Below are 15,009 nucleotides of genomic sequence, written 5' to 3'. Positions count from 1 at the left end.
CTGCAGGACCCTGGAGAAAAGGAATTTGGAAACAAAGGGTGCCTTTGCATGTGGGGACTTAATTTTGATGAAAAAGAAAAACATTCCTCTTGGCTCTTTTCATATGCCTTAATAGGGAAACTCCTGGGGGCCAGATATGGAGGTGGAGGAGCTGTTAGTCTTGAAAAAAACTGAGCTTGCCAGTTAGGCCTGGGAACAGGATTTACATCCGCTCGAAATGCACAAACAAGTGTAGCCCATTTTTCTTTCACTTTTTGTCTCAAAAGAAAATTGTTGTTAACAGCCAAGGAAAAGGTGAAGTTCAGCCCTGCCACAGGGGTCTCACTTGAATACTCTTTTGTCCATGTTTTATTTTTCCAGCAAAAGTTGGAGTGAACATTCAATGATGACAAGGATGCCGACTGCTCACATAAATCACCTGTTAGTGACAGTTTAGGTTTTATTTTGGGAAATTCAACATTTTTGAAGAAACTAAATGGTTTTGTGGATCTGGCACTGGACTATTTGTCCAAAGAATATGAATCTTGTCATTCTTTCTTGTCATTAACAGTGTCCAGTTTAGGGATGCATGTAACTTTTTGAATTGTATGTGTGTGCACAGTCACTCCATTGTGTCGGACTGTTTGTGGCCCCATGGACTACAGCCTGCCAGACTCCTCTGTCCATGGAATTTCCCAGGCAAGAGTACTGGAGCCGGTTGCGATTTCCTATTCCAAGGAAACTTCCGGACCCAGGGATCGAACCCAAGTCTCTTACGTCTCCCACACTGGCAGGCGGATTCTTGCATTGTGCAGATATATGCCCAGGAGTGGGAATGCTGGAGCATATAGCAACTATTTTTTAGTTTTCTGAGGAACCTGCATACTATTTTCCATAGTGGCTGCTCCAGTTTATATTCCCGCCAACAATGTGGGAGGGTTCCCTTTTCTGCACACCCTCTCCAGCATTTATTATTTATAGACTTTTTAATGATGGCCATTCTAACCTGTGAGGTGGTACTGCATTGTAGTTTTGATTTGCATTTCTCTAATAATTAGCCATATGGAGCATCTTTTGATGTGCCGGTTGGCCATCTGTATGTCTTCTTTGGAGAAAATATCTATTTATGTGTTTTGCTCATTTTTTGACTAAGTTTTTGTTGTTGTTGTTGTTGAGTTGTATGAGCTGTTCGTATGTTTTGGAAATTAAGCCCTTGTCGCATCATTTGCAAATATTTTCTCCCAATTCATAGGTTGTCCTTCAGTTCTGTTCATGGTTTCCTTTGATGTACGGAAGCTTGTAAGTTTGATAAGGTCACATTCATTTATTTTTGCTTTAATTTCTATTGCTTTGGAAGACTGATCTAAGGAAACATCAGTACGATTTATGTCAGAGAATGTTTTGCCTCTGTTCTCCTCTAGGAGTTGTATGGTGTCATGTCTTATATTTAAGCTAAGAACCTCATTTTAACTTAATTATCTGTGCAAAGGCCCTGTCTCCAAGTAGTCACAATACTGGGGGTTGGGCTTCAATATGTAAATGGGGAAAGGGGGAGGGGATACAATTCAACCATAACAGTCACAATTCAGTTGCCATAACGATGAACGAATAACATTTTCAACATTGAGCCCCTCTGATACAGAGGCCCCTGTGCTTATTATGGTGCCTGGCACCCAAGGGTCCTCGTAACTGTTCACTGGGTGGAAGAGGGAGGTGGGTGAGGTGGGTGAGTTGGGTGGGCAGGAAGGCACAGAGGGCATGCCTGGTGGAGGCGAGCAGGTGTAGGAGGAAATAAGGGCTGGACCTTTGAGGGTGGCCTTGCCTGAGAAGTGAGATCCTAGAGGAGAGTGTGGATGAACTTGGTGCTTGGACAATGGGGAGGTACACTGAGTAGCTCAATAAACAGAGTGATAGAAGCAGGTGATTCTAGCCGCTAAATGTAGAGGATGAGATGGTTGGATGGCATCACCGACTCAATGGACATGAGTTTGAGTGAACTCCAGGAGTTGGTGATGGACAGGGAGGCCTGGCCTGCTGCAGTCCGTGGGGTCGCAAAAGTTGGACACGACTGAGCAACTGAACTGAACTGACATGTAGAACAGGTAAACTGACCGTTGTGCACTAAGTTTTCTGCAGTCGAATTGCTGAATGTTGAAGGCCTTCCCTCCTTGGTTCTTCATCGCCCCCATCCCCCATGGTGCACTGTGTATGCCAATACACAGTGGGAGGAGTGGGGGCGGGCTGGGATGGGAAGGTACACAGGGATTTGGAAACGAGCTGCTCTGGGACTCTATTCTAAACGTGCTACTTGCAATGGCTGAGCTCAGCTTTCGGCTGGCCCCAAAGTCCACATTCCTAATCATGTGGCATCTTACCTTTCTGAAGGGGGAAGCTACACCAGGCCACCTCTCCTGGCTGGCAAATCCTTAAGCCCTGCAGAAGTGAACATCTTGGGAGGTGGGCAGGGGTGTCTACGTGCCCTGCCCCACCCCTTCATTTCCATCTCTAGCAGCAGGAAGCACCTGTTCACTTTTTCTTCTCATTAACTCTGGGGTACTGTGTGCTTGCCATCCTTCTTACAACTCGTACAGTGCTTGCTTGCTGAATTTTCTAGGGTGCAGGGTTGCTTTGTTAGGGTGGCCCTGGTAACATGCTTCATTGTTGGCAGTGGGAGGGGGCACTTATTGGAAAGATGTGTGGAGCAGCATGGAGCCAACCCCAGTATCTGGCTTCCTGATTGCCATTTCTCAGGATCTGGGACGCTTGTTCTGAAAGTATTTGACCACTGGGGTCTGTGGTTCTCTCTGACCCACCTGGAGCGCTTAGGGTGTATGGATTTGGTTGAGCCCATGTTGACTGGGTGTTGACTGCTGATTAGACTGTTCTGTTTTCTCCCCTGCACCCCCATCTTAGCCCACTTCTCTGTTTCTGGGAGCATCCTGGCCCTGCCTTTTAGGAGCTTTCTTTCCTGCATTCACAGCCTATTTAGGTTTTCCATTTCTTCACAGGATGAGGACATGAAGAGAAAATTTAACAACTTGCTTTCTGAAGAAGATAAGTTGATGGCTGTGACCCAGGTCCCTGCCCAGGTATTCTGGATGATGGTCATTAAATGTAGGCTAAGTTTAAGGAGCCCATGAGTGGAGGAGGAAGAGCTTGAATAGTCTTTTCAGCTCCAATTGCTTAACATTTTTTTGTAAGGAGTAATGTCGTAGATACTTTGTTTCAGCTTGATCTGCTCTGATACATTTAGAAGATTTAATAATGAAGAATATGTTTTATGAATTAGAGAGGCACAGGTGAGGGTCATTATTCAAAAGTCTCCTGTAAGGCAAGATTGTGTTCGTGCTCAGTTGCTAAGTCTCATCTGACTCTTTGTGACCCTATGAACTGTAGCCCACCAGACTCCTCTGCCCATGGGATATTTTCAGCAAGAATACTGGAGTGGGTTGCCATTTCCTCCTCCAGTTGATCGTCCTGACCCAGGGATCCAACCAGCGTTTCCTGTGTTGCTGGTGGACTCTTTACCACTGAGCCACATTGGAAGACTGTATTAGAGGCTCAGATTTAAATTTGTTGAAAATTTAAAAATTTGGGGGAGTGATTGATAACTTATTGACTATAGTCTTATTCCTCTGAAGTTCTTTGTATATATGTTAATATCTGTTCATTTCTGTCCAGCCTTCTTTCGGTAACATTCATTTTCCCGTCGGTCCCTCACAATTCTGTAAATGGGAAAACACACGAAAAGGTCAGGAGAAGACAACCAAGAGGAGGCTGGTTATGCTGCTTGTTTCCTTGTTTTCTTTTTTTCACTGCACCACATGGCATATAGGATCTTAGTTCTCCAACCAGGGATTGAACCTGTGCCCTCTGCAGTGGAAGCACGGATGCTTAACCACTGGACCAGCAGGGGAAGTCCCTGCAGCTTACTTTCAATACGCATCGTTGAGTGGTTGGAGGCCCCAAGGGAGAGAGATGTCAGTCCAATAAACGTGTGTGAGTTGGGGAGGGGTGTGGTAGGGGTTCAGAGCCAATGAGGACAATCAGTATTCTTGGTCCTAGAAGGTTCACATGAAGTTCTCCAAGATTACTGGAAGCATATTGGGAAACTGATAATTGTGACAAAGCCAGAGGTTTTCTTTGAACATCTCTCCCCTTTCCTTTACTTGCAGCCTTCCACAAGTCGAAAGCGGCTTCTTGAAGGGGAAGCAGAGAGTGCCGACCCCACGAAGCGCCTGGCTGTGTGCGCGGCTGTCTCATGAACACTGGTGGACCACGAAAGAAGCGTACCTTCTTGAACCCCTCTGCTGCCATTTTCTTTAAATATGTTTTGTATAGTTTGTATTTCATTATGGGACGGCTGCTTTTCCACAACCATTGACACACAATTCAAAATGTGATGGAACCTGGGCTTTGTGCTTCTGCGTGTTGATCAGCTCTTAGCTACATGCCTTTAGTGTGTATCTGATACGTGTACTTCTGGTGCTTCTACTTTGGCTGTAACCAGACATGTTTCTGAGGATACGTCCCTGGGTGAGCTGTGTACAAATTCTAAAGACCCCTTAGAAAGGTGCAGGGGGAGGGGCACAGCAAGTCAGGGTGGGGTTTGTTGAAAGTGGCTGGTTGCCAGTCTTTACCAGACAGTTGGTACTTTGGTGCACATACCATGGCCCACTTTTGTGTTTTTTATTTTAATTTTTTAAATTCAATTTTTATTTTTTTGGCTGCACAGCTTTCAGGATCTTAGTTCCCCAAACAGGGATCAAACCTGTGCCCCCTGCAGTTGAATCATGACGTCCTAACCTCTGGACCACCAGGGAATTCCCCCATGGTTAGAGTCCCATTCTTACCCTCATGGTCCCTAAAACCACAGACCCAGATAAGTTGTGAAAATCAAAAACTTCCTGATTATAGGAAAAAGACCAGAAACATTGACTGTTTGAAATGTAAATAAGGCATGTGGACTTGTCATGTTGACCCAATGATGACCAAGAAGACCCTATGTAAAGTGCCTGCCTTGGTTGGTCTTGTCTAGTGATTCAGTGTGCTAGGTCCTCTGATTACCATCATGTTATAAGTGGGGAACCCAGACTGAAGAAGTGAGGTGACTTACTCAATGTCACACAGCTAGGAAGTGGCAGAGCTGGGACCCAGCCCAGGGCTTCCTGACTCAAATTCATGTTCCCTATCTCCTCTGTCCCTTATTTGATGAGACTCAGGGATGTAGACTCACAGACAAAACTCATGTGAGACTGATGTCTAAATCTTGAATACTGGTATGTTCAATCATGATGGATGGATACAACCCCATAATCTGTGGAAGTTGGGACATCTTGGGGACAAGGAACAGAGGCCCATTCAAATTACTTCACGGAAAAGATTTGTTTTGCCCTTACAGAGGGCTGGGCCTGGGAGGCCATCAGGAGCCCGGGCAGTTCTAATGGCTGGCTCCTCTTGTCTCCTTCCGATGCACTGAATTTGCTTCTCTGGTCACTTTGGCTGATTGATGCTAGGCCACATTGTAGCCTGCTGACCATGCCATAAGTTGAGTGCCTTGGTTTGGATGCTACTGCTGAGCCAGCCAGGGGAGGGTCAGGGGCACACAGCTGTTGCCCCAGGCAGTGAGGGTGGTGGTTGGCAATGGAAATTAAAAGGGTGTGTAGGCATTCTGAGGCTTGGCTGGCCTGTTGCTGAGGGCTAGATGGGGATTTAGGTGGTTTGCATATTTAAAGGAATGAGGCAGAGATTGCCAAGTTAGATGGGTTTCAGCTCATTTGAATACTTAATGTGAAGGCTGTGGTTTCTTAGGGCATCTTTCCCTCTGGGGTAGTCAACCAGCCCTTCTCTATTTTCAGTGCACTCTCTGATTACACCTACCATGGGTAATGGCCTCCAAAGATGTTCTTATCCTAATCCCCAGAATTTATGAATATGTTCCTTTTTCATGGCAAAAGAGATTTTGCAGGTGTGATTAAGTGAAGGATCTTGAGATGGGAAGGTTATCCTGTTTTATCAAAGTGGGCCTGTGTCATCACAGTGTTCCTTTTAAGAGGGACACAGGGGGAGTCAAGGGTCAGAAGAGAGGGAGTGGTATTCTTTGAAAACAGAGGAAGAGGCCACAAGCCATGGGCTACAGGCAGTCGCTAGCAGCTGACCAAAAGCAAAGAAGTGGATTCTCTCCTCACAGCCCCCCTGAAGGAACCACTGCTTTTACTTTACACCTTGACTTTAGTCACATGAAACTGATTTTAGACTTCTGACCTCCAGACTTAACAGAATAAATGTGTATTGTTTTAAGCCACCCAGATTGTGGTAATTTGTTACAGCAGCCAGAGGAAACATATACTCATTAATGAGACATCAACTGCTGATCTGGGGATACCAAGCATCCACTTCCACTTCTTAACTTCATACTCCACTTTTCTTTAGGGGGGAATTCTTTTCCCCTATCCCATGAGTTCATAGCGGGAAGGCGAGATGGTACCTAAGAAGCCAAAGGGGTCCCTAGAGGCCTCTCCCCTGGTAGAGCTCCTCCCACTGACTACCCAGCTGGAGGTGGGCACAGGACTAAAACATTAGGAAATGGAGCTAGGATGGCAACATTAGTAGGAGCAATTAGAAGGGGTAGGGGGGGTCCCTTTTTCCACCTGCCCCACCCACCCGTGTCCTGGCAGGGCTGACCCCACTCCCTTCCTGGAGGGGCTCCATATGATCCATTCTGGCCAGTCTTGCTGTGATAGGCTCAGGCAGATGCATGTGACCCAAAGGGGCCCTAAAGAAAGAAAACCCAAGCCTTTGGCTGGAACTACTGGGAAACAGTTCCTGCTGTGAATATGTAAAGTCACATTCATAAATTATGGGAAGTTAGGACGAGAACACCTTTGGAGGCCATTATTCACCCTACCATGGTAGAGGTGTGAGCTGGGAGGTGCCTGGGACACTGGGGAGAACTGCATGAGAATGAAGTCATCACAGACAGAAGCAGAGCTGAGATGTGGAATGACTGAGCTTATTGTTTGAGTACCTGGATCCAACTATCCCTTCAGTGAGGTACCAACAAGGACTTTGATTTGTTCCCTTAGTTGATTTACTTCAGGTTGAGTTTTTTTAAATTAAAAAACAAATTAATTTTTTTCATTGTTTGGTCACTTGTGTCTGGAAGAGGCCAGACTAATAAATCCAACCATTTGCAAACTCTAAGAGACCCTTGGACACTCTTCTTTTTAAGTAGGGAAAACTAAACAACTGCTGTTGTTTTTGTGCCAACTTCAGGGTTTTGGGAGAGGTTTGGGGCAAAGGATGGAAAGTGAAGATGTGGGAACTAAGAGTCCCTCCAGCCTCAAGGTTGAGAGAACCCCCTCCCAGCTAATTATACCACAGGGTTTGGGAGCAGAGCCCCCTTCATTAAACTTTTAGGAGTCTTGGAAGGACAGGGCTGGAATTATACCACTGAAACTTGGAGAGCTTGCTCTGTGCCAGGCATGGTGCTCAGACACACGTGTGCTTCCTCAGAAAGCTCACTTCAGCCCTGTGAGGCGTTACTGCCCCTCCTCGCTTTACGGGTTTAGAGATTTCCCAGTTGGCAAGAAGTGGAGGCAAGACTTGAACGGAAATTTCCCTTTTCAAGAGACCTTGATTTTTGATCATAAAATTACTTAAGAGGTTTTTGTCACCAGTTTACCACTTGATAAAAGTACTAGGCGCGGTATTGATATTTTATCTGGATTTCTTCAAGTCCTCTGACTTGCCTTAGTTGTTAAACCTTCCCCATTAAGGAAAAACAGGCTTCTGGAGACCTGACCTTAATCAGGTAAAGGTTAGTGGAGATGCGGGACTCGAACTCAAGTTTCTCCGTTGAGTGTGGCTTTTCCAGAGGCACAGACATCCAATTGTGCCGCTTAAGTTCACGCACGTGCTCACAGACCACCGCGATGGGGATCTCGATCACCTTAGCGGTGTCCTTCACCTCACACTTCTCGGGGGTAATTCCCTCTTGGGGTAGACCACCGCTTCAAGTCCAAGCAGGTGAAGCTTTTAAAAGGGGTAATGCTACGAGGGGCCTGGTCTGGCGTCGTCCGCAGTGCGGCAGGCGGCTGCGCCCAGCTCAGAACAGCGAGCGCTTGGGCCTGGCCGGACGGGTGCGGAGGGGGTGGGCGCGAAGCTGGGAAGAGCGGGGCCGGGACCGGAGGGCGTCAGGCTTCGGGGGGCGGGGGCGCGGCGAGTGCGCGCGTGCGCGGTCGGGGGCACGCGCGGAGGCTCGCGGGGAGCGTGCGCGGCGCGTGCGCGGCGGGGGGTAGTGTGAGACGCCGCGGCGACGCGCGGCACGGCGGGAACATGGCGCGCGGGACCGGCGCGCGCGCCTAGCTGGCGGGACCGTTAGCTCGAGGCGGACGCGGCCCGTGCCCCGCGGGGATGGAGCAGTTACCGCCGCCCGCGCCCGAGCCCACCCCGGGGCGACCCCAGCACGGAGTCGTAGACGACGGGAGCCCGAGTCGCCGCCGGCGCCGGCTCCGGTGAGTGCTTGAGGGGCGCGGGCCGGGAGACTTTCTTTGTGAAACTCCGTCGGTGCGAGCCGGGCCGGGCCTCTGAGGCTGACGAGCGCCCGCGAGGCGGAACCCGCCCGGCCGTCCGGGTTCGAGCCCTGCCTCGCGTCGCTCGGCGTCGGGACCGGGTCTGTCGCCTGCCCACCTCAGTTTCCGCGGGGGTGTTTGTGTGTGCGCGCCAGCGGGGAGGGGAGCGGTATACAGTCAGCGCCTAATGCGCGCGGTGCTACTCCTTGCCTCCGGCCCCTCGAGGCGGCGACTGCCCGCGGCCCGGGCCCACGGGAGAGGGAGACCGCAGCCTCTGGGAGACAGGTGTCGGTGCAGCTCCGGGATGCTCAGGTGCAGACAGCCCCAGGTGAATCTGAGGGAGTGAGCTGGCCGTCCTCGGAAGGAAGCAAGTCTGTCAGAGTGTCAGCACAGAGGGTATTTTGGAATGCTTTACATTAATCTCAACTGGTGGTGTGGTTGGGGTATTTATCCGTTTGAGTGCCGGAAGCTGAGTGAAATGGACTGAAACCGAGTGAAATGGAGGTGTGGCTCCCACTGGGTGGGATGGGATGCCCCCGAGCACCCTGCCCCCAGATAGCCAGGGTTTGGGAATAAACTGGAGCGCTTGATGAAAACACGGGCGTCACGACTCACCCCAGGCCCGGGCTCTCCAAGGCAGAGAAGCACATTTGAATTTTTAACAAACTCTTAAGTTACTATGTTCAGAGCTCACCATGGCATCCTGGTATCACTCGCGGTGCTTGGCTCATGGTAGATGGTCAGTAAATATTTGCAGGAAGACTGACTTAGGGAGCTTCCAAAATAGGAGTTCTTGAGGTATTTTCAGGAGCTTTTTGATGTTAAGATCTCTGTCAGATATACTGTATGTGATTTTCCTCAGGTCTCAACTTAACTTTTATGACTGTTTATAAATTCCTTGTTTTCAGTATATTTTAGGCAAAACCAGGGTATATACATTGCTTAGTATAAGCCATCAACTGTGTATACCCTAGCTAGATTGAAATTAATTTCAGAAACTGAATTCTGAATAAAAAAATGCATATTTTTTTCCTCTTCATCACTTGGGAACGCTAGGCTTACAGGATTTTGTTCTTTTGAGGCAGGTAAATATTTACATTTTCATCAAAGCAAATCTGAATTACTGTTTATCCAGAAAGTTGGCAATTTGCTTAAACCTCTGAGTATTTGTTAATCTTTATGTGATATTTTGAAATTGAGATTTATGTTTAGTTCAGAATCAATGCTGAGTAGAATTGTTTGAAAGTTATTTGATATTTCAGGGGCTGTTTTTTTCATGTGTTTTGAATTTCAGTAGTTGATTTAATTTTAGTAGTTCTTGATGGATGAAATATGAATGTATAGGAAGATAAAATTTTAGGAATTGAGATTGCATCTGAAGAAGAAAAATTGAAAATTAGGTGCTCTTTTTCTCCCACTGTTTCATTTTTGTAGTTCATGCAATGTCTTTTAAGGAATCCCTTCTTTTGCGATATAATTGACATATAATATTAGTTACAGGTGTACAATATAATGGCTTGATTAGTTACATGTGTATAACATGATTTGAAATTTATATATTGCAAAGTGATCACAATAAGTTATATCGTTAAAATTTTTTTCTTGTGATAAGAGGTTTCAAGATCTGCTCTTTTAACAACTGTCAATTATGCAATACAGTGTTATTAACTACAGTCACCGTGCTGTGCATTATGTTCCCATGACTTTTTTTTTAAAGTGTCTTAAAAAAACAACCCAGCTTTTTTGAGAAAGAATTATCTTACAATACATAGTCTTTTGTGACTGGTTTCTTTCCCTTAGCACAGTGTTTTTGAGGTTTATCCGTGTTGCATGTGTATCATTTATTTATTGCTGAGTAATATTGAACAGATATACCACATTTTATCTTTTGATGCATTGATAGACGTGTCCCCCCCCCCACACACACATTTTGGTTATAATAAATAATACTGCTATGAACATTTGTATGCAAGTTTCAGTGTGGATGTAGTGTTTTGATTTTTCTTGGGCATACCCCATTTGCTGGATTATATGATAACTCTGTATTAATGTTTTGAAGAGTTGAAAATCGGTTTCCTAAGGCATTGCATCCTTTTGCGTTCCCATCAGCAGTGTATGAGAGTTTTACATTCTTGCCAGTACTTGTTACGATTTGTCTTTTTAACTTAGCCTTCTTAGTCGGTGTTAAGTGGTACCTCATTGCAATTTTGATTTGCATTTCCTTGATGACTTGATGACTAATGATATTGGGTGTATGTGTCTGTGTGTGCACGTGTGCGTGAACTTACTGCCCATTTGTATGTATTTGGAGAAATGTCTGTTCAAATCCTTTGTCCATTTCAGGTGTCCAGTTTTTCATTGGGTTATTTGTCTTTTTATTCTTGAATTGCAGGAGTTTTAAAAACTCCTGTTTGTCTTTTTATTATTGAGTTGTAGGAGTTTAAAAATTTTTGGTTACTAAGTCACATATATGATATGCAAATGTTTTCTCCCATTCTGTAGGTTGTGTTTTCAGTTTTTTGACAATGTCCTTTTTTGCAAAGTTTTGTGATGAAGTCCAAATTATCTGTTTATGCTTTTGTTGCTATATCTAAGAATTCATTGCCAAATTCAAGGAAACCCTATGCTTTCTTCTAAGAGTTTTATGTTTTTAGTCCTTATATTTAGGTTGTCAATCAATTCTAAATTGATTTTTGTGTATGGTGTAAAGCAGTGGCCCAAATTCATTCTTTTGCATATGGTGATCCAGTTGTCTCAGCACTATGTATTGAAAAGACCCTTCTTGTTCCATTGAATGTTCTTTGTGCCCTTATTGAAAATCAGCTGACTATATGTTGGGTTTTATTTCTGGATTCTCAATTTTATTCTGTTGTCTATCCTTCTGCCAGTACTATACTATTTGGTTACAGTTTTGTATTGTATTGTATTGTATTACAATACAATACTATTTGTATTGATAATAAGCTTGTAATAGGTTTTGAAAGTAAGTGTAAGTCTTGTAACTTCATTCTTTTTCAAGACTTTTTTGACTTTTCTGGGTGCCTTGCATATGGATTTTAGGATCAGCTTGTCAATTTCTGCCCAAGAGTGGCTGGGATTTTTATAGATTGTGTTTAATCTGTTCTTTCAATAATGTTTTGTAGTTTTCAGGCCCAGGTCTTAAACTTCTTCCAAAAATTTATGCCTTAGTGTTTATTTTGTTGTAGTAGTTGCTGTTGTACCTGGAACTGTTATCAGCATTTCATTTCACATCATCATTCATCACTAGTTCATTGCTAGTGTATAGTAGAAATACAGTTGAGTTTTGGATATATCTTTTTAAATATTTATTTTTAATTGGAGGAAAATTGTTTTACAATGTTGTGTTAGTTTCTGCTGTACAACAACATGAGTCAGCTGTTTCTGCTATACAGCACTGTGAATTAGCTGTGAGCACACATATGTCCCCTCCCTTTTGAGCCTTTCTCTCACCCCCCTTAGATGTTATCTTTCAACCTCATCATTTAGTGGTAGTCTCTTCAAGTTTTCTGTTTCAGATCTTTCCTCAAAAATGGTAAGGAAAAAAGGTCTTTGAAAGCTCAAGTATGGATGCAGATGTAGGTTCATATCTCCAGATTTTGCCTCTGCTACTTACTAGTTGAGTTTTTGACAAATCTTAACTGTTACTACATCTCAGTGTTCTCGTATACATAATGGGACAGTGATATCCACCTCAAAGAATTACTAAATAAGAGAGAATGTAGGTACATATTTAGAACAATGCCTTGTGTGTGGTAGGGATTTGGTACTTGTTGTTTATCTTCTTTTGCTAATTAACAATTTAAAAGCAAGCCCCAAAGCAAACAAAACTGCCAAACCAAAAAAAAACACAAACCCCTCTTTTCCCCCAAAATAAACAAACACAACCCCCCACAAATAAACAAGCCTAAAACACAGACAAGACAAAAAAAACCCAAAAAACAAAAAACGAAACAACCAAACCACAAAACCCACAAAGGAAAAACCACAGACAAAAACCTCAAACCTCTTCCTGTCCCCATCACTTTTCTGTGACCCAAGAAATCCCTGTGAGTGCTTGAGGAACAGTGAAGGACAAAGTCTCCCACACCACACAGTTGTATTACAGAAGGCTGCTAAATCTAGGCTGTGTGTATGATACTTGATGGTGTATTTGTATGTATTATTAAAAATAAAAGTGTAACTGAAAGCTGTTTTTATTCCACAGTTCTTATTAATGTGCTGTTCTTTTACTACTTATTTTTCCTAAAATCAGAAGCAGTGCTTTTTCATTAAGTTTGATGGTTACAATTTTTACTTCTTTAGAGTGGTTGCTAATTTAGAAAAACTCTTTTAGAGACAGAGAACCTGATGTTTAAACTTAAATTTAATAGTACTTTTATTTTGAGGTTTCTTTAGTAGCTAGAGTAGATTGCTGTTTTCTGTAGGAGGAAATCAGAAATAACAATATTAAGGCAGATATGGTGCTTGGAACAAATCATGTTCACTGAATGTGTATTCACTATGAACCAAAGAAAATAATTGTTTATATTGTAAGTATTATTTAAACAAAAGCTTATCTTCAAGGTCACAATTAAATTTATAGCCCCCACATCCTCAGACTGATAACTCATAGATATTTCTATAAAAAATTTAATCATAGTGTCTTTATTAAAAAAAACAACTTTAGACTTTCCTAGGGGTCAGTGGCTGAGTCCACACGTCCACTGCAGGGGACACAGGTTCAACCCCTGGTCAGGGAAGATCCTGAATGTGGTATGGTAAATTAAACCCTTTTATTATTACAAAAACTGTGTGTTTGCATTGTATGAAATTAGAAAATATAAGACAAGCAGAAATACCGCCCTCATAATGTTGCCAATATAGTGATTACTATTAATACTTTAATGCATAACTTTCTGGAACTTTTTCTGTACATTTGTTTTTTTTTTTTGACCGCGTGACTTATGGGATATTGAAATCAGAGACTAGTCCATTTTATTGGAAATCAAAGTAGTACTGGGAGACTGGAGCTTCCCTAGTGGCTCAGATGGTAAAGAATCTGCCCGCAATGTGGGAGACCTGAGTTCAATCCTTGTGTTAGGAAGATCCCTTGGAGGAGGGCATGGCAACTCACTCCAGTATTCTTGCCTGGAGAATCCCCATGGACAGAAGAGCCTGGTGGGCTACAGTCCACAGGGTTGCAAAGAGTCGGACACGACTGAGCGACTGAGCACGCACATGCACACGCACACGGAGATTGAGAAAGCAGTAACTAGAGAGTAGAACGAACACACACACACACACACACACTCATACCCACACCCCCCCCCAACCACACACACCCCCGGTAAGAGTAACTAGAGAGTAGAACGAACATACACACACTCACACCCACACCCCCCCCCAACCACACACACCCTCCGGTAAGAGTAACTAGAGAGTAGAACTGTAAAAGTGGGGAGGCAGGTGGTCTTTAAGGGCTCTAATTGCCCTTACTGCGACCACTACCAAAAACCCGTTAACTTGCAGTATTCTGAAATGTGAGTTGTTGAGATTCTGGTTGACAATTAATGATTCATAATGGGGATGTGGTACTGTGTTGTGGGTAAAGAACAGATTGCTAAGAAATAGCAGGTGGTCTCCATAACGCAGGAAACCTGACTCTGTGTTGTGGTTTTGCAAGAGTAAAAAAAAGTTTAGCTGTGACTGTTACATATGGGAAGGAATCTTACTGTATACAGTTTCCCTTTTTGTGATTATATATATGACATTTCCATGCTATGACTGCATAAGTTTGCCATAGTGGAAGTTAAAAAATTGCCATAGTAGTGTTTCTATTAATGTGGACTTAATTTCAGAAAATGATAGGAAATTTTTAAAATCAGTATTCTTTTCACTTGCAGTAATGCATAAAAAATGTCACTTTGATGAAGTTGGAACTTCCTAAGATGATTATTTCCCTCTGTCATCATAAAAGGAAAATCATAAAACTTGATGCTTATATTTTGCAAAATCATGCATTGGTGTCCATTTTTAGATAATAGACACACAAAAAAATAGTTTTTGAAGATGAGAAGAAGAAAATAAGAATAGGCAGAAGAAAAGACATATTGGAAAAGAATCAACCAAATAAACAGAAAGTAGAAGCAAGCAGAGATGAGAGAAGAGAGTAATTATTAGATTTAAAGGACAATATTCTAAAAATTGTGAAAGTCGCTCAGTTGTGTCCAACTCTTTGCAACCCCATGGATATACAGTCCATGGAATTCTCCAGGCCAGAATACTGGAGTGGGGTAGCTGTTCCCTTCTCCAAGGGACGTTCCCACCCAGGGATCAAACCCAGGTTTCCCACATTGCAGGGGGGTTCTTTACCAGCTAAGCCACCAGGGAAGCCCAAGAGTACTGGAGTGGGTAGCCTATCCCTTCTCCAGTGAATCTTTCCGACCCAGGAATTGAA

The 15,009-nt window shown here is 43.9% G+C and overlaps 2 protein-coding genes across 5 annotated transcripts in view; both read left to right on the top strand.

Moving 5' to 3' along the window:
• The window catches only part of CHEK2 (checkpoint kinase 2), a 38,211-nt gene extending 31,029 nt beyond the window's left edge, over nucleotides 1-7,182 (top strand). For 3 of the 4 annotated variants that reach the window (XM_010828712.1, XM_010828709.1, XM_010828710.1), the window contains 2 exons: nucleotides 2,988-3,068; nucleotides 4,155-7,182. In XM_010828712.1, coding sequence (XP_010827014.1) covers nucleotides 2,988-3,068; nucleotides 4,155-4,244 — 171 coding nt within the window. In that variant the 3' untranslated portion in view covers nucleotides 4,245-7,182. The remainder of the gene's footprint in view (nucleotides 1-2,987; nucleotides 3,069-4,154) is intronic. The other variant, XM_010828711.1, reaches the window with a different exon arrangement.
• Nucleotides 7,183-7,913: 731 nt separating this feature from the next.
• The window catches only part of TTC28 (tetratricopeptide repeat domain 28), a 582,431-nt gene continuing 575,335 nt past the window's right edge, over nucleotides 7,914-15,009 (top strand). Inside the window, exons 1-3 of the mRNA XM_010828858.1 lie at nucleotides 7,914-7,964; nucleotides 8,064-8,120; nucleotides 8,280-8,495. Of these exons, the coding sequence (XP_010827160.1) occupies nucleotides 7,914-7,964; nucleotides 8,064-8,120; nucleotides 8,280-8,495 (324 nt within the window). The remainder of the gene's footprint in view (nucleotides 7,965-8,063; nucleotides 8,121-8,279; nucleotides 8,496-15,009) is intronic.

This window comes from Bison bison, unplaced genomic scaffold, assembly GCF_000754665.1.
Source record: "Bison bison bison isolate TAMUID 2011002044 unplaced genomic scaffold, Bison_UMD1.0 scf7180017864495, whole genome shotgun sequence".
Taxonomy (NCBI): Eukaryota; Metazoa; Chordata; class Mammalia; order Artiodactyla; family Bovidae; genus Bison; species Bison bison.
The sequence above is the reverse complement of the archived record's forward strand: the minus strand, read 5'-3'. Positions and strand labels throughout refer to the sequence as shown.